This window comes from Gossypium arboreum, chromosome 9, assembly GCF_025698485.1.
Source record: "Gossypium arboreum isolate Shixiya-1 chromosome 9, ASM2569848v2, whole genome shotgun sequence".
NCBI classification, from domain to species: domain Eukaryota; kingdom Viridiplantae; phylum Streptophyta; class Magnoliopsida; order Malvales; family Malvaceae; genus Gossypium; species Gossypium arboreum.
Genome location: NC_069078.1, coordinates 80,185,771 through 80,199,217, shown reverse-complemented (window position 1 = coordinate 80,199,217; position 13,447 = coordinate 80,185,771). Strand labels below are relative to the sequence as shown.

Genomic DNA, 13,447 nt, shown 5'->3' with positions numbered 1-13,447 from the left:
AAGAACCAAAATGGTGTGATGCGATGTCGGAAGAATATGATGCTCTTGTTCGGAATGGTACTTGAGAGCTTGTGTCATCTGATTCTAATTAAAATGTAGTGAATTGTAAGTGAATTTTTCGAGTTAAACATAATTCTTATGGTTTCATTGACGGGTACAAGGCACGGTTAATTGCAAAGGAGTTTCATCAACGTCCAAGAGTTGATTATCATGATACCTTTAGTCCAATAACCGAACCAATCATCATCCATCTTGTTCATAATCTTGCAGTAAGTCGTTGTTGATCCCTCCATCATGTTGATGTTAACAACACCTTTTTACAAGGTCATCTTAGTAAGAATATGTATATTGAATAATATGATTATAATATAATTAAAATGATATATACATACAATAATTAATCCGTATAAAATAAACTAATATGAATAATATAGAAAGAATTTTATTCCTTTGAAACACTGAAAATTCACACATATTAGGAAACCAACTACTATGATAGTATGATGCCATTAACACGAAAACGAGAAAGTAAAAGGCACTTTAAGCTTATTATTATGCTTCAAGATTTCCCATGCTGAAAATCATCCCTTCATTCATGCCATGCCATGGAGGAAACCCCATTTAATGTGAAAATACGTAAGTGCAATTTTTTTTTTTTTTTTGCCATTTGGAAAGAGAGGTGATGATCTGAGTTAAGGTTCTGAAACTGAGCTAATCAATTTGTTACTGAATTCCCAAAGCTCCCTTCCCAAGGACTCATTTCTAGCATATGAACTTGGTCTCATCTCATTGCAGTCCGCAAAGTATTTTCCGGTCACCCCATTGAGTCGCGGGTGGAGCGCGACGTAGCACGTCGTAGCTGCCCCCTGATGATTATCGATACACAACCAAAGAGGACAAATCAGTTGAAGATTCCCATTTTGAAGTTGAAAAACATTACACAAACAAACTGTTTCATGGGTTTCAATGTAGGCAAACTGAATACTCTGAAATAACATAGGGTTGTTGTTACCTGAGGAACGTTCTTCCAGAGAAAGAAACTGAAGAACTTCAAAAGTTCTGCAGGCGATATAAAGTAGAGTTGGTAAAAAGATAAGGGTAAATTGCACCATTAAGTACAAAATTATGAATAAATTTTTACTTACCCAAAAATTCTCATTAAAAAAAAAAAAAGAGTCTAACATCATGAGTTTGAATAGCCTTTTAATAAATAACTTTTTTTTGAGTTTTTCTTTAAATCACTAATGACAATTTTCATGATTAGTAATTTAGGGTTTAAGGTAAAATTATAATTTCAATAACTATATCTTCAACTTAGATACAGTAAAGGGATGAATGAAAACATGATTTAACCTATTAAAACAAGTTCAAAGGTAGTAAGGTTCTTGTAATCTTTTTAAATTTTAAATTTAATTTAGTTATTATACATTAATCTTTTTAAACATGTATTTTTTTCATTTTAAATTCTTTGATCCCTTCACTTAATTTTGTAATTATAAAAAATCAGAGAAACTTAATCTATGGCTTTTGTCAATTTAATCATTATTATTTAAAAGTATAAAAATTGAAAGTTTATAGATTTTGTATAAAAAATTCTAAAAATAACATAAATACTATAAGTTCTTTTAGAAAGTACATTTAAAAATATAGGAAAGTTCCAATTTTTTTTTAAATGCTATTTACTTCTTAATAGTAATAAGTCCTTTCCAAAGTTTAAACATCAAATGAGTATTAAATCGAGTTTAAATAATTAAATTAAAAAGTATTTGTCGAAATCCTATTTTAATATAAACTAAATGAATATTACCATTCAAGAAGTAATTAATACTTTTAATTTTGGATTTTTTTATAATTTTTAAATTCTTTTAGATGAATTTTTATTCGTTTTAAATTAAAGATTTTTTTCAAATTTTTGAAAACTTCTATAAAACTTTGTAATTTTTAAATATTATTAAGATTTTTATTTTAAATATAAAATTTTATTTATTTTTAAAATTTTTATATACTTTTAAAGATTAAAACTAAATTAATAGAAATGCTCTTACATATTTAAACCATTGACAATATATAACTTGTGTGGGTTAAAATTTGGTTGACAGAAAATCTAGAATTTGATGTAAGTAATGGAATAGGTCTAATTCACTATTTGCCCTTACTTTGACACTTAAATTTCTTCTTGGTACAACTTGATACAAAGTATTATTCCGTTATAGCTTTTAGACCAAAATTTAATTTATATTAAAAGAACCAACTAGAAAATCCCACATGGTGTTACATTTATAAAATAAACTTACTCTTTTTATTTACATAAAAATATATTTACTAAAATTAAATTAAATTATCTCTTATTTACTCATTCCTTGCCCAACAAAAAACATCATTCTAGAAATCACCATATCAATTTCAGCCAATGCAAGAATTAGAGTGTTGTAGGTATTGTTTGATTGATCCAAAGAAAGAGAAGTTTATGAAAAGGGGAACAATATGATAAAATTTAAGACAATTTAATGATATTCTAATTTAATGTTGAAGTTTCGAGATTTATTTGTAAATCTAAAAAAAGGAAAATGTAATCTTCTTTTAAGAAAAAACAAATATAGACAAGACAGAGTCATTTTCTCCTTTCAAATAAATTGAAATGATTGGAGTTTTTCTACTATTACTTTGGCTAGATTATTCGTAACCGCATATTTACAATACAGACGTGGTGACCAGTTGGACATTTGATTAATTAACATACCTTATTTTGACTGACCCCTTTAATTCTTAAATTTTTTAATTTTAATTTATTTAATAATTTTAATTTAATAATTTAATCTAAGGAGGTCAAATTCAAATTGCTGTTCAATTTTTTTAATTCAGTGTAAATTTTGACCTAACAAGAACAGAATCACGCTTTGTAACGACATTAAATTTTAGAGACTCCCGTTGTTCTACTGAACTAGAAAATAAGATAGTAATGAAATTGGGATTCAAATGATGACTGATGAGTGGCAGTAGAGCATGATGGCCATTCACCCTATTAGATTTAATTTGAAACTTTAAAAGATGGATGATTTTTAATTTATATAAAGAAAATTTAAATTTTTTATTTTTAATTGAAACATAAATTTAGATTCCATATATATTTTATAAAATTTTTGAAAGGATAAAATTTTAAAGTTGTTTATTATAATTTATATATTTTCCATTTAAAAATGCAATGCGGCATTATACTATTAGTTTGGGTTAAAATAAAACAATATTTTTAAAGGGTAAAATTAAAAAATAGGATACCAACAAAAGCATGTAGAGGTCAAATCATTAAGTGAAAATAAATTAATGATTGTCGGGAAAAAGAAGAAGGAAGTAACGTGAACATACTCATCAGAGCAGCGGAGTGTCTAAACAGAGGCGTCATAATCAATCCCGGGTGAACCGAATTAACTGTGATGTTCACACCCTCCTCCTACGTGTCATAAATAATCAAATTGTTCAACAACTTTGGCCGCCCAAATTTATTGGTCATTCATTATATCAAAATAATTCATTCATCAACCTCAATCTTTCTTCTTCTTTAAAAAAAGAAAAAACAAAACCTTGAAAAATCATGGATGTTCAGTTTATGGTTACTCATACCATGATTCTTCAATGAGAAATAAACAAATAATAAACCTTTTTCAAGTTTCACCTGCAACCGACGAGAGAGTTCATTGGCATGCAATATATTAGCTAATTTGGACTGCCCATATGCTCTTTTCTCACTGTATCTGTGAGAAAATAATTAACCATTAATAATGAAAAGTCTATTAAATTAAAATGCATAGTTGTTGAACAATTTATTGGTCATTCATTATATCAAAATAATTAATCAACAGTTTGCATACCCTTGTTTGTGATTGATCTTATGAAATCGGATCCCTTTATAATAACAGTAGTGGTGAGCTATTGATGATAAGTTGACAATCCTTCCTTGGATCCCTGTTGCTTTAACTGTGTTCTTCATTGTGTCCAGTAGAAGGTTTGTTAAGAGGAAATGTCCTGAAAAATAAAAGATTAATACTGGGCTGTTGAAATAGATTGTTATTGAACCAGACATAATTTAAAATGATAAACTATGTATCATCATATGTGGTTAAATTCTTACCTATATGATTAGTTGCAAGCTGCACCTCTATTCCATCTTGAGAAAGCTGAAAGGGACAAAACATGATGCCAGCATTGTTTCTGAGAAAGGTTGAAAAATCCTGTCATGAATCCTCAAATAAAATAAAAGAGAGTAGATTGAGGTTTCAGAGGGTTTTTTGGTTTACATTAAGATATTAAGAGGAAGATGAAGAGCAATGAAATTGTCGGCAAATGCTCTGATTGAACTAGTAGAGCAAAGATCCAGCTCCAGAACATCTATACGGGCTCTTGTGTTCTCTCTAACAATTTTGTTCTTTGCTTCATTCGCGGCTTTCATGTTCCTTGCACCGATGATGACGTGGACTCCACGAAGAGCCAATACTCTAGAAGTTTCCAACCCAATTCCACTTGCTCCTCCTTCATTTTCAAAAAAACAACTTCAATAATTTACACTTTGTGTAGTGATTTAACGAGTCTTCACTCGTCACATTCAAAGACAGCGAGCCTACAAGAACTCAAGTAAGACAACACTTTTCTAACAGCACAGAACAGAATGATATGTAAAAACGACGTCGAGAACTGGGGGAGCAGTCGCAAATACCGTGACCTCTAAAATATAATTTTTTTTACTTAGGTATTTTAAATTAATAATAATATTATTATATTTTAACCTTTAAAAATAATAAAATTTTAATTTAATTCTTTCAATTTTATAAAAATATAAACTATTAAATCGTAAAACATATCATTTAATTTCGATACCTGATCACTGATCACTTTGTAGGGAGGCAGGACGCAACTTATCCAAAAAAATAATTGTACAATATCATAGTACAAACTAGACAGAGGAACAAATAAATATATACAGGGTTGAATTATGACCACGACGGATTTGTGTTTGCATTATTTTTGAGAATTTATTTTTATATTTAAATTCAGTATAACTCAATAATTTATTCGTGTTCATATTAATGATATATGTATTTATCAAAATCATTATCACCATTAAAAAATTTCTCATCAGTCAACGGACAAAATTGGTAAGACTGTTAGTGATTTGAACTAAAAAACAAATAAAAAACCAATAAAAACAGTAAAGCTGACAAATTATGTGAAATTAGATTATAATAACTAAATCCCTAGGGCGAAGATGTTTGTTTGGTTAGGACAGAGTTATGTGATCGTCGTCCTTGTGTTTCTGCGCAAAGTTTAATTGTTTGTTTACGAATAAGATTGAATTACAAATAAAGTGATCATCTTGACACAAATCCTGGATTTGTGAACAATCCTTTTTGCTAAAAAAGAGAATCTCTGGGTTGAGTATAATAGAGAAATGAAATACCTTGTTATGGATGGAAATGCAAGTTTTAATCTATTTCAAGCACACTTTTAACAAAATGACAGTCTATATGTGTGTGAGAAAAAGTGGTAAGAAGGAAAAAAATATATAAAAGTAAAAGCATGGAAGCTAGAGAGGATATGATGTGAAAATTGCAAAAAAATGAAGAAGAGAGAGGCGATGACCGGTAACTAGAGCAGTCAAGTTGGTTCCATCAATCCCTTCGGTAACCTCTTGGGCGGTGGAGGCTGAACCAAAGCCACTTGGTCCCGGATACCCACTCACTAACCTAAACACACCAACCATTTTTTTCTTCACAACAAAAGAGGAGGAGGATTGAGAAATAAGGGGAATGGGGTGCATTAATATTTATAGTAATTGGGGGTGCTTCATACGTAGCTGTATGGTATTCTAAGTCGGTGTAGAGCAGTGATAAGTAATTACTCTCAACGACCCATCTATCATCTTTTATAAACCTATGGATCCATGAGTCGTTATGCATTTGTCTTTTTATTAATATTTGGTTGGAGGTTAGAGCCACTGTAATGAGTTTGTGAGCTCTCTCTCACTTACTCTAATCAATTAGGAAGATGGGTTGTTTCAGCTCTAACTTGTAAAGGAAACAAAATTTCACACCATTTTTCCTCCAACTTTTTCCTTTTCTTAGCTTATAGTTTGTTTGGAATTCAGAATACGTAATTACCTTTATTAATAAAATTATAATTTTAAATTACTTTATCCATGTTTAATTTTGTATTAAAATGTTGTTTGGTTTAGCTGACATAATTTCATTGAGAAAATACAATATAATCTAGTAATTTTTTATTATTATTAATGATGAAAAAGCAGCAAGGTGATTATGAAAATAAAAGAACAAAAAACAATGTAAGACAGACAAAATGTTGTACATTTCCTAAATTAATAAATAATTAAATAATGAAAAGGCCTATAATAATTAATTAAGGAAATATAATAAACAAAATCGTAATTTTCTTAAATTATAGTAATAGAAAAAATTAGAATGTTCGTTCAAAAAGAAAAAGAGAGAATGTTATTCTATATATAATAAATCTTAGTACTAATCTAGGGTAGTTAGTCGGATGTAGTTTCGTTGATGATGACATTTATTTTGTATTAAATGGCTTTTACATCCTTGGTTAATGAAGTTCCAGAACTTTCTCACTTTTTCTAAACAAAAAAAAAAAAATCATATCGTATCGTATTTAATTTCATTTCTTAATCATAGAATTAATTTTTTTCCTTTATTTTAAACATTAATTTGTGCATATTTCTTTCTTTCTTTTCAGTCCATACTATTTCTTCAACGTGGTCGCTTAATGTAGGGTTCTTTGGTCCGGTCTTTCAATTTACTTGGAACTCTGCTAAGACTATTAGGTTTTCGATAAGCTGGGCAAAATAATATTTTAGAGCGCTTAAGCAGCATTCTCTTGGACAACGCAAAGCAGCTCATAGTCCTGATTCGAAAGGTAATTGGATACTGCATTTATATTATGACAGCGCTGTTTGAGTTGAATGCAAAGTGGTTCTCTTGATAAGTGGTGAGAGTTATTTTTCTATATAAATGAGAAGTAAAAAAATATTAATATATTATTTGATCTCTAAGTATAACACTTTTTTAATGTGACATTTGTGTTATTTTTTATCCAATGTGGTATATATATTTGACAAAATTATAAATTTTGGTACTTATAGGTAACAATGTTAACTTTTAGTATTTAATTCAGCTTTTAGAATTGTTTGACAGAAATTCTTAATTAGCTAATAATATCAGCAATTAACTTTCACCAAACTAAACTTAAAACCCGAATTAAATCATATTTGTTGAACTGTATTTGATAAATTAAACAAATTTATAATTAACACTAAATTTACTTTATTAACAAAATTATAAAAAAATCAAACCTAATAATATTAGTAAATGACTTCCATTAAATCAACCTTAAAATTGAATTAAACACTAAAAGATTAGCACAATTATTTTTAGGTATCATAAAATATAACTTTTTTAAATACAAGTACCATATTAGACAAAAAAAATAATGCAATTATTACATTAAAAAATATAAAACTTGAATACCAAATAAATATTATTAGAAAAATTCACAGGACAAAACTTCATAATAATAAAGCTGGTCTCTTTAATCTCAACCACTCACACCCAATGTATCACAAACTGTACTATCCATGAAAAAGTTGGGAATGAAATTAATTAAAATTCGTACATGGCATTTCAACTTTCCAATATATATATCCTAATGTAAAGATTTCGAAATATATTAGTCTCGAGTAGAACTATAAATTAAAAAGAAAATTTTAAAACTATCAATTAAAATATTATTAATACATAATTAATAAAAATATTTATTATTAATAAAATCATTGAAAATATTAAAATGCAACAACATTCTTCGAAAATTATCATCAAGTTTTCTGGAAATTATTTAGTGAACCTAACATGTGAATATAACTTTTTAAGATTTTAATAAATATTTTCTAGCGTATTTCTTAAAAAATATAGACATCACATATATATATATAATAAGAATAATTACACATTATTTACTATCATAAAAGTTAACCTAAATTAAAAGCGATATAATTTGGTTAAGACTTATCGAGCTTTAGTTATTAAATAAACTATGGGTCAAATGTATGTAGATATTCTAGTAACTAATTTATATTTGATGATTAGCCGATTAGAGATTAATGTTAATGTGCAAATGTTATATATTAAGGTTATGGTTCTCAAATTACAGATACATCATTTTTTTGACATCTCACTTTCAGAAATGAGAGAGCCACCATTATCTAAAATACTTGCGTGTTAATTTGGAAGATCAAAACCTCAAGATTTGAAGCTTTGAAGATATCAATAAATTTAGGTACGTTTTTGCAGTTAGTCTTATTATTAATAATCTAACATGACAAATCTTGATTTATTAAATTTTATATTAGAACTTTACGATTCTAACATACCAAACATTAAAAAGTAACATTTCCATCATAAAAAAACACCAAATCTAGGGGTGTTTAAACTTCGGTTAAAATTGAATTAATTGATTGAATTGATCTAATTCGATTAATCGGTCAGTTAATTGATCTAGTTCGGTCAGAGGTCGGTTAAATTTTTTTTAGAATTTCGGTTAACGGTTAAATCAATTTGAAATCGGGTAATTAATTGAATTAACTAAATTAACCGAACTTAATAAATAATATTATATATTATATGTCTTAGGCTATTATATATTACATGTTAATTCGGTTAATTCGGATAGTTCGGATAGTTCGAATAATTTGAATAATTCGATTAAATGCACATTATCAATTTATTTTTATTTGATATGTTTTATAATTGTTTTAAAAATAAAAAAACATGTAAATTTTGGTTAATTTGATTAATTGTGGAATTAACCAAAATATTTAAGTTTTGTTAATTATTTTTGAAAAATTTTCGGTTCGATTAATGGTTAAAGCAGATTTTTCATAAAAATAACTCGAATTTTTTATTAATTATAAAAATGACCAATTTTTTTATTATGTACGTAAATAATCTAAAATGAATAGTAAAAATGGATGGAGCCAAAGAAATTGACGTCACTCACTTGCCACATCAGCCAATCATTGGTTGTTAGAATTAAAAAAAAAAATCAATTATTTGGGTCTTGCCAATCTATTTAGTGCCACCTATATAAATACCCACCTTTAATACTAGTATTTTCGTGGGGCAGAAAATAAATTTTAGAGAGTTGTCAATATATTTAACGTAACCAATGGTAGAATAGTGGTGGAGCAAAATAGATTGGTGTCATCACTTTTATTATGTTGGACTTTTTTTTATGTGATTTTTATTTTTTAAAACTCAAATTATTTTTTTATTTGGTGGTGACATAGAGAAGGACATGATCACCATACTCTCAGTAAATAAAAAAAATTTAAAAATTAAAAAAAAACATACTGCCAAACATGGTGTGACAATTAAAAAGTGATTATATTAATTTTTATTTAAATTTTAAATGAGAATTTAAGAGAAATAATGTGCACATGGATTAACATCTTGATTTTGTTTGCTTGAAATGAAATGTTAGTTTTTGGCTTCTTTTAAATAAAACATTCAAAGAATTGGTCCACATGTTGACTCAAAAGTGGAATTGGGATGCCTATCTGATTTATTCATAAATGAATTTCACTTACGTGAGGGAATGATTAGGAAGGAAGGCTCCCTACTCCTCATATACAACTTTTAGGTCCCCACTCTTCAAAATCACTCTTAGGAATTATCTTCCATATGGTTGCCCTTTTAGAAAATCTCATTCAAAGATTTTCTTGGAATTAACTTCTCTACTGTTAAATCAAGTGAGTAACCAACATTTATGATGCCAACTTTCATCATTATTTAGTTTAGGTTAACTATCACAGAACAACTTATTATCTTACCCTACAATTATCAATAAGATAGTGAAACATGACACTTCAATATCCTACTTTAGAATATATAAACCGGGGGATTCTCTTTCTTTCTCTCTCTCAATCCCGATTCTCTCTCTGTCACTAACAACCTTTCGGCCACTCTTACCCCACCTGGCATAGTGGCTCTCCGCCTGACCTTAAGCTAGATGAACCGTCATACCATCACGTTCCCTTGTTTGATTCTTCATCAACAAAAACATATGGTTTAAACCTAATTAATAATAATAACACGTAAAATATTTAAGATAATAAAATGAAAAAATAGATTAATTTGTAAGTAAAAGCGAAATTTAAACACATAAAAATATCAGATTAAAAATAATAAACGAATACAATTGTTTATCAATATATTGTCATCAATCTTGATTTAGTGTTGAGTTAATTTGTAATGTCAACTCGTTAACAATATTGGTAATTAATATATACAATTGATTAAGGTAATAAAGTGTACGTAATATAATTAAAATTAAAAAAAAAAAACTTTGGTTGAATGGTAAATTTAAGGCTATGCTAATATAATCGGCATGTGCTTTATATCTTACTATATGTATATTTTAGTACTTTTTTAACTAAGTTGGTGTGTGATTAACCCGTGACACTAACTCAATTAATGAGTTTTAAGTGATAGAGTAGAGTAGTGCTAAATTTATATGGAAAAAAGATTTGTGCTAAATTAAGTAAATTAAAACATCAATTATCGTAATATTTTAAATCCCTTTCCAGATAGACCTGCAACACCCGCCACGCCAAGCTCCAAGGAGGAATGGGCAACAAATCTCAAAGGAACGACATGTGTTACTGTTAAAATAAGAAAATTCATACCCCTACCCCCCAAATTGCGTATTGCAACACATAACTCATTAGTCAGTCATCTCCACCATTGCTTGCACCCCATTCCTTTAATATGTCTTCACGGTCCCTAATCAAAATTTAGTCTTCCATTATTTCTCTTTTCTTTTCTACACTCAAATTCTTTAATCTTTTTCCTCTCACAGAATTTGAGTTTTGTTCCGATCCGGCACAAAAAAGAAAAGAGAAAATGGTCGCAATGAGACGGTTAAGCGTCCTCCAATCACAGCCAGGTAACAAAACGTGCGTCGATTGTAGCCAAAGAAATCCCACATGGGCTTCTGTTTCCTACGGTGTTTTCATGTGCTTGGAATGCTCCGGTAAGCACCGTGGCTTAGGTGTCCACATCTCCTTCGTTCGATCTGTTACCATGGATTCATGGTCCGAGATCCAGATCAAGAAAATGGAGTCGGGCGGTAATGAGAGACTCAATTCTTTTTTAGCTCAATATGGGATTCCTAAAGAAACCGATATTGTTACCAAATACAATTCCAATGCCGCTGGTGTGTATCGCGATCGGATCCAAGCACTAGCCGAGGGCCGCCCCTGGCAAGATCCAGCCCTTGTGAGAGAGACTCTCAATGGGGATGGCAGTCACAAAAAGTCGTCATTGAGCGATAGCGATGACTGTGGCAAAGGTAGTAGTTACGGGAATGATAATGGAGGGTGGGCTAGTTGGGACTGTGATGATTCGTTTAGGTCTTCAAGCGATTTGAGGAGGAACCAATCAATGAGTGATTTAAGAGGACAGATGAGTCGTTGTAGTAGAAGAGTTGTTCCGATTAGGTCGAGGTCCACGGAGGATATTTACATGCAACCTCAATTGGAGGCTTCGGTGGCACATAGCCATAATTGTTTTGCGAGGAATGAACCCAAGTCCGAAAAGCTACCACCTTCACAAGGAGGGAAATTTGTTGGGTTTGGATCGAATCATAAGCTTAGCCATAAGAAAAATAAGTCTCATGGGGATGTCCTCTCTGTTATGTCTCAGGTTAACATATTATATTATTTTCATTCATTCCTTTTTTTTTTTTATGATGATAATTATTAGTTATTGGTGAAATATTTGTTTGATGTAGGGGGTTTGGAAGTTATCTATGGTGGCTACTTCCGCAGCTCAAACAACTGCAAATGCCGTCCAAATAGGAAAGGAGTTATCCTCGAAGGTATCTTTGGGAAATTTTATATTATTTAGATCTCTGTTGTGTTTGGTGTCTAAAGTTGATTTCTTACATTGAGTAAAGAATGATATTCTCAGTTGTTCAATTATAATTTTACACATAAATGCGATGTATGAGATATATACATTGTGGATTCAACTTTCCTTTAATAATTTCCGTGTGCTCATCAACTTTTAGCTAATCATATTTAAATTTATATTGTTTCATAAATTGTTCATCCTTATATATGATTTTGTACAAAATTCATGATGAACAATCAAATTCCACATTTAGTTATCCTATCATTAGAGCTTCATGTCCTAGAGCAGTGTCTTTCATAACTTTCAAGTAAAACTCGTTTGCCTGGCATTAATACCTTACGAAAATACATGTTGATGTTATAGTTTATAACATGATGGATTTTTTCTTGTATTTATAAGTTTCGGGGATTTGAAATTACATACCGTAGAGCATGATGAAGTCTTCTTTATGCAGGCGAAGGAAGGTAGCTGTGACACAAAGGTTCACCAAACTGTTCATGTTGTTACTACAAAAACAAGTAAGTTTGGCCATAAAACATGGGGAGTCATGAAAGGGGCAGTGACATTAGCAACACAAAAGGTTGGGAGGTTCACTAAAGATGCAATGACCCAAAAAAGCAATAACTGGCAACGGAATAATGGTTATTATCAAGAGTTTAAACAAGAGAAAGGATGTAATTCTACTTCTAGAGGAGAATCCTTTTCTAATGGGAATCATAGTTCTTATAGCTCAAGTTATTGGGATAACTGTGGTACAAAAGACAATAATACGAAGGGAGATACTGAAAACGTGACTATCACTTCTAACAACAATGATGATTGGGCTACCTGGGACAATGATGCAAAGGATAGTGGATATGATAATTTCCATAATGTTGTATTCCATGAGGAAACTGTTGGTCAAAATGGAAAATCAAACACATGTACGTCCAGGTTGAATGAACTGCAATGATATCAGCGCCAGCCATAAGTACTTACCACAAACCGGAACGACGCATTCAGGGACATTACAACGTTTTTCCACCTTAGCAAACCTGCTGAGAAAATTGCACATCAATAACCGAAATGGATGCTTTCATCAAATCCATAATCTTTACCAAACACTTTTTCCCTTATTCTTTTAAAAATGTTACTCATGTAACTTTTAGGTAAGGTTGTTGTTTTTGAAAATAGTGGAACATTCTTCACGACTCAAAAATTCCAAATTGTTTTGGATCTATACGAACTTTAATTAATTGGGATTTTTATCAAAATAATATAAACGTAATTTTTATTTACTTAAATGATATGACACCAAATTTATGTACCCAAAAAATATGAAAGCTATAGTAAAATTGGAGGTGTACAGTCTGGCACCAAATCAACACCATTGGTGGCTATTAGGTCAAGAACTGTAGCGACAAGATATGCCCATGCCAGGTGCAAGGTCAAATCAGCACATAACCCCCTTCCCCCACAAAACA

The 13,447-nt window shown here is 29.9% G+C and overlaps 2 protein-coding genes across 2 annotated transcripts; one reads left to right on the top strand and one right to left on the bottom strand.

Moving 5' to 3' along the window:
- Positions 1-422: 422 nt before the first annotated feature.
- LOC108454068 (short-chain dehydrogenase TIC 32 B, chloroplastic) lies at positions 423-5,918 on the bottom strand. Its single transcript, XM_017752378.2, has 8 exons — positions 5,632-5,918; positions 4,293-4,524; positions 4,127-4,206; positions 3,867-4,020; positions 3,671-3,749; positions 3,364-3,448; positions 1,013-1,059; positions 423-866 (listed from the first exon to the last, which is right to left on the bottom strand). Exons 1-8 carry the CDS (start codon positions 5,807-5,809, stop codon positions 693-695), a joined length of 1,029 nt encoding a protein of 342 aa, XP_017607867.2. The 5' UTR covers positions 5,810-5,918; the 3' UTR covers positions 423-692.
- Positions 5,919-10,670: 4,752 nt separating this feature from the next.
- Positions 10,671-13,182, top strand: LOC108456538 (ADP-ribosylation factor GTPase-activating protein AGD7). Its single transcript, XM_017755088.2, has 3 exons — positions 10,671-11,774; positions 11,863-11,949; positions 12,439-13,182. The coding sequence occupies exons 1-3, from the start codon at positions 10,974-10,976 to the stop codon at positions 12,934-12,936; spliced, it is 1,386 nt and encodes a 461-aa protein (XP_017610577.1). The 5' UTR covers positions 10,671-10,973; the 3' UTR covers positions 12,937-13,182.
- Positions 13,183-13,447: the final 265 nt, after the last annotated feature.

Bases quoted from the DNA above. Each gene is read 5' to 3' on its own strand.
- LOC108454068 (XM_017752378.2), bottom strand. From the start codon at position 5,809: ATGCACCCCATTCCCCTTATTTCTCAATCCTCCTCCTCTTTTGTTGTG. The intron at 4,525-5,631 runs GTCATCGCCTCT...TTGAAAATGAAG, and splicing joins CTTGACTGCTCTAGTTACCG to GAGGAGCAAGTGGAATTGGG. The intron at 4,021-4,126 runs GTAAGAATTTAA...TTTATTTTTCAG, and splicing joins GCTTGCAACTAATCATATAG to GACATTTCCTCTTAACAAAC.
- LOC108456538 (XM_017755088.2), top strand. From the start codon at position 10,974: ATGGTCGCAATGAGACGGTTAAGCGTCCTCCAATCACAGCCAGGTAAC. The intron at 11,775-11,862 runs GTTAACATATTA...TGTTTGATGTAG, and splicing joins TCCTCTCTGTTATGTCTCAG to GGGGTTTGGAAGTTATCTAT. The intron at 11,950-12,438 runs GTATCTTTGGGA...TTCTTTATGCAG, and splicing joins GAAAGGAGTTATCCTCGAAG to GCGAAGGAAGGTAGCTGTGA.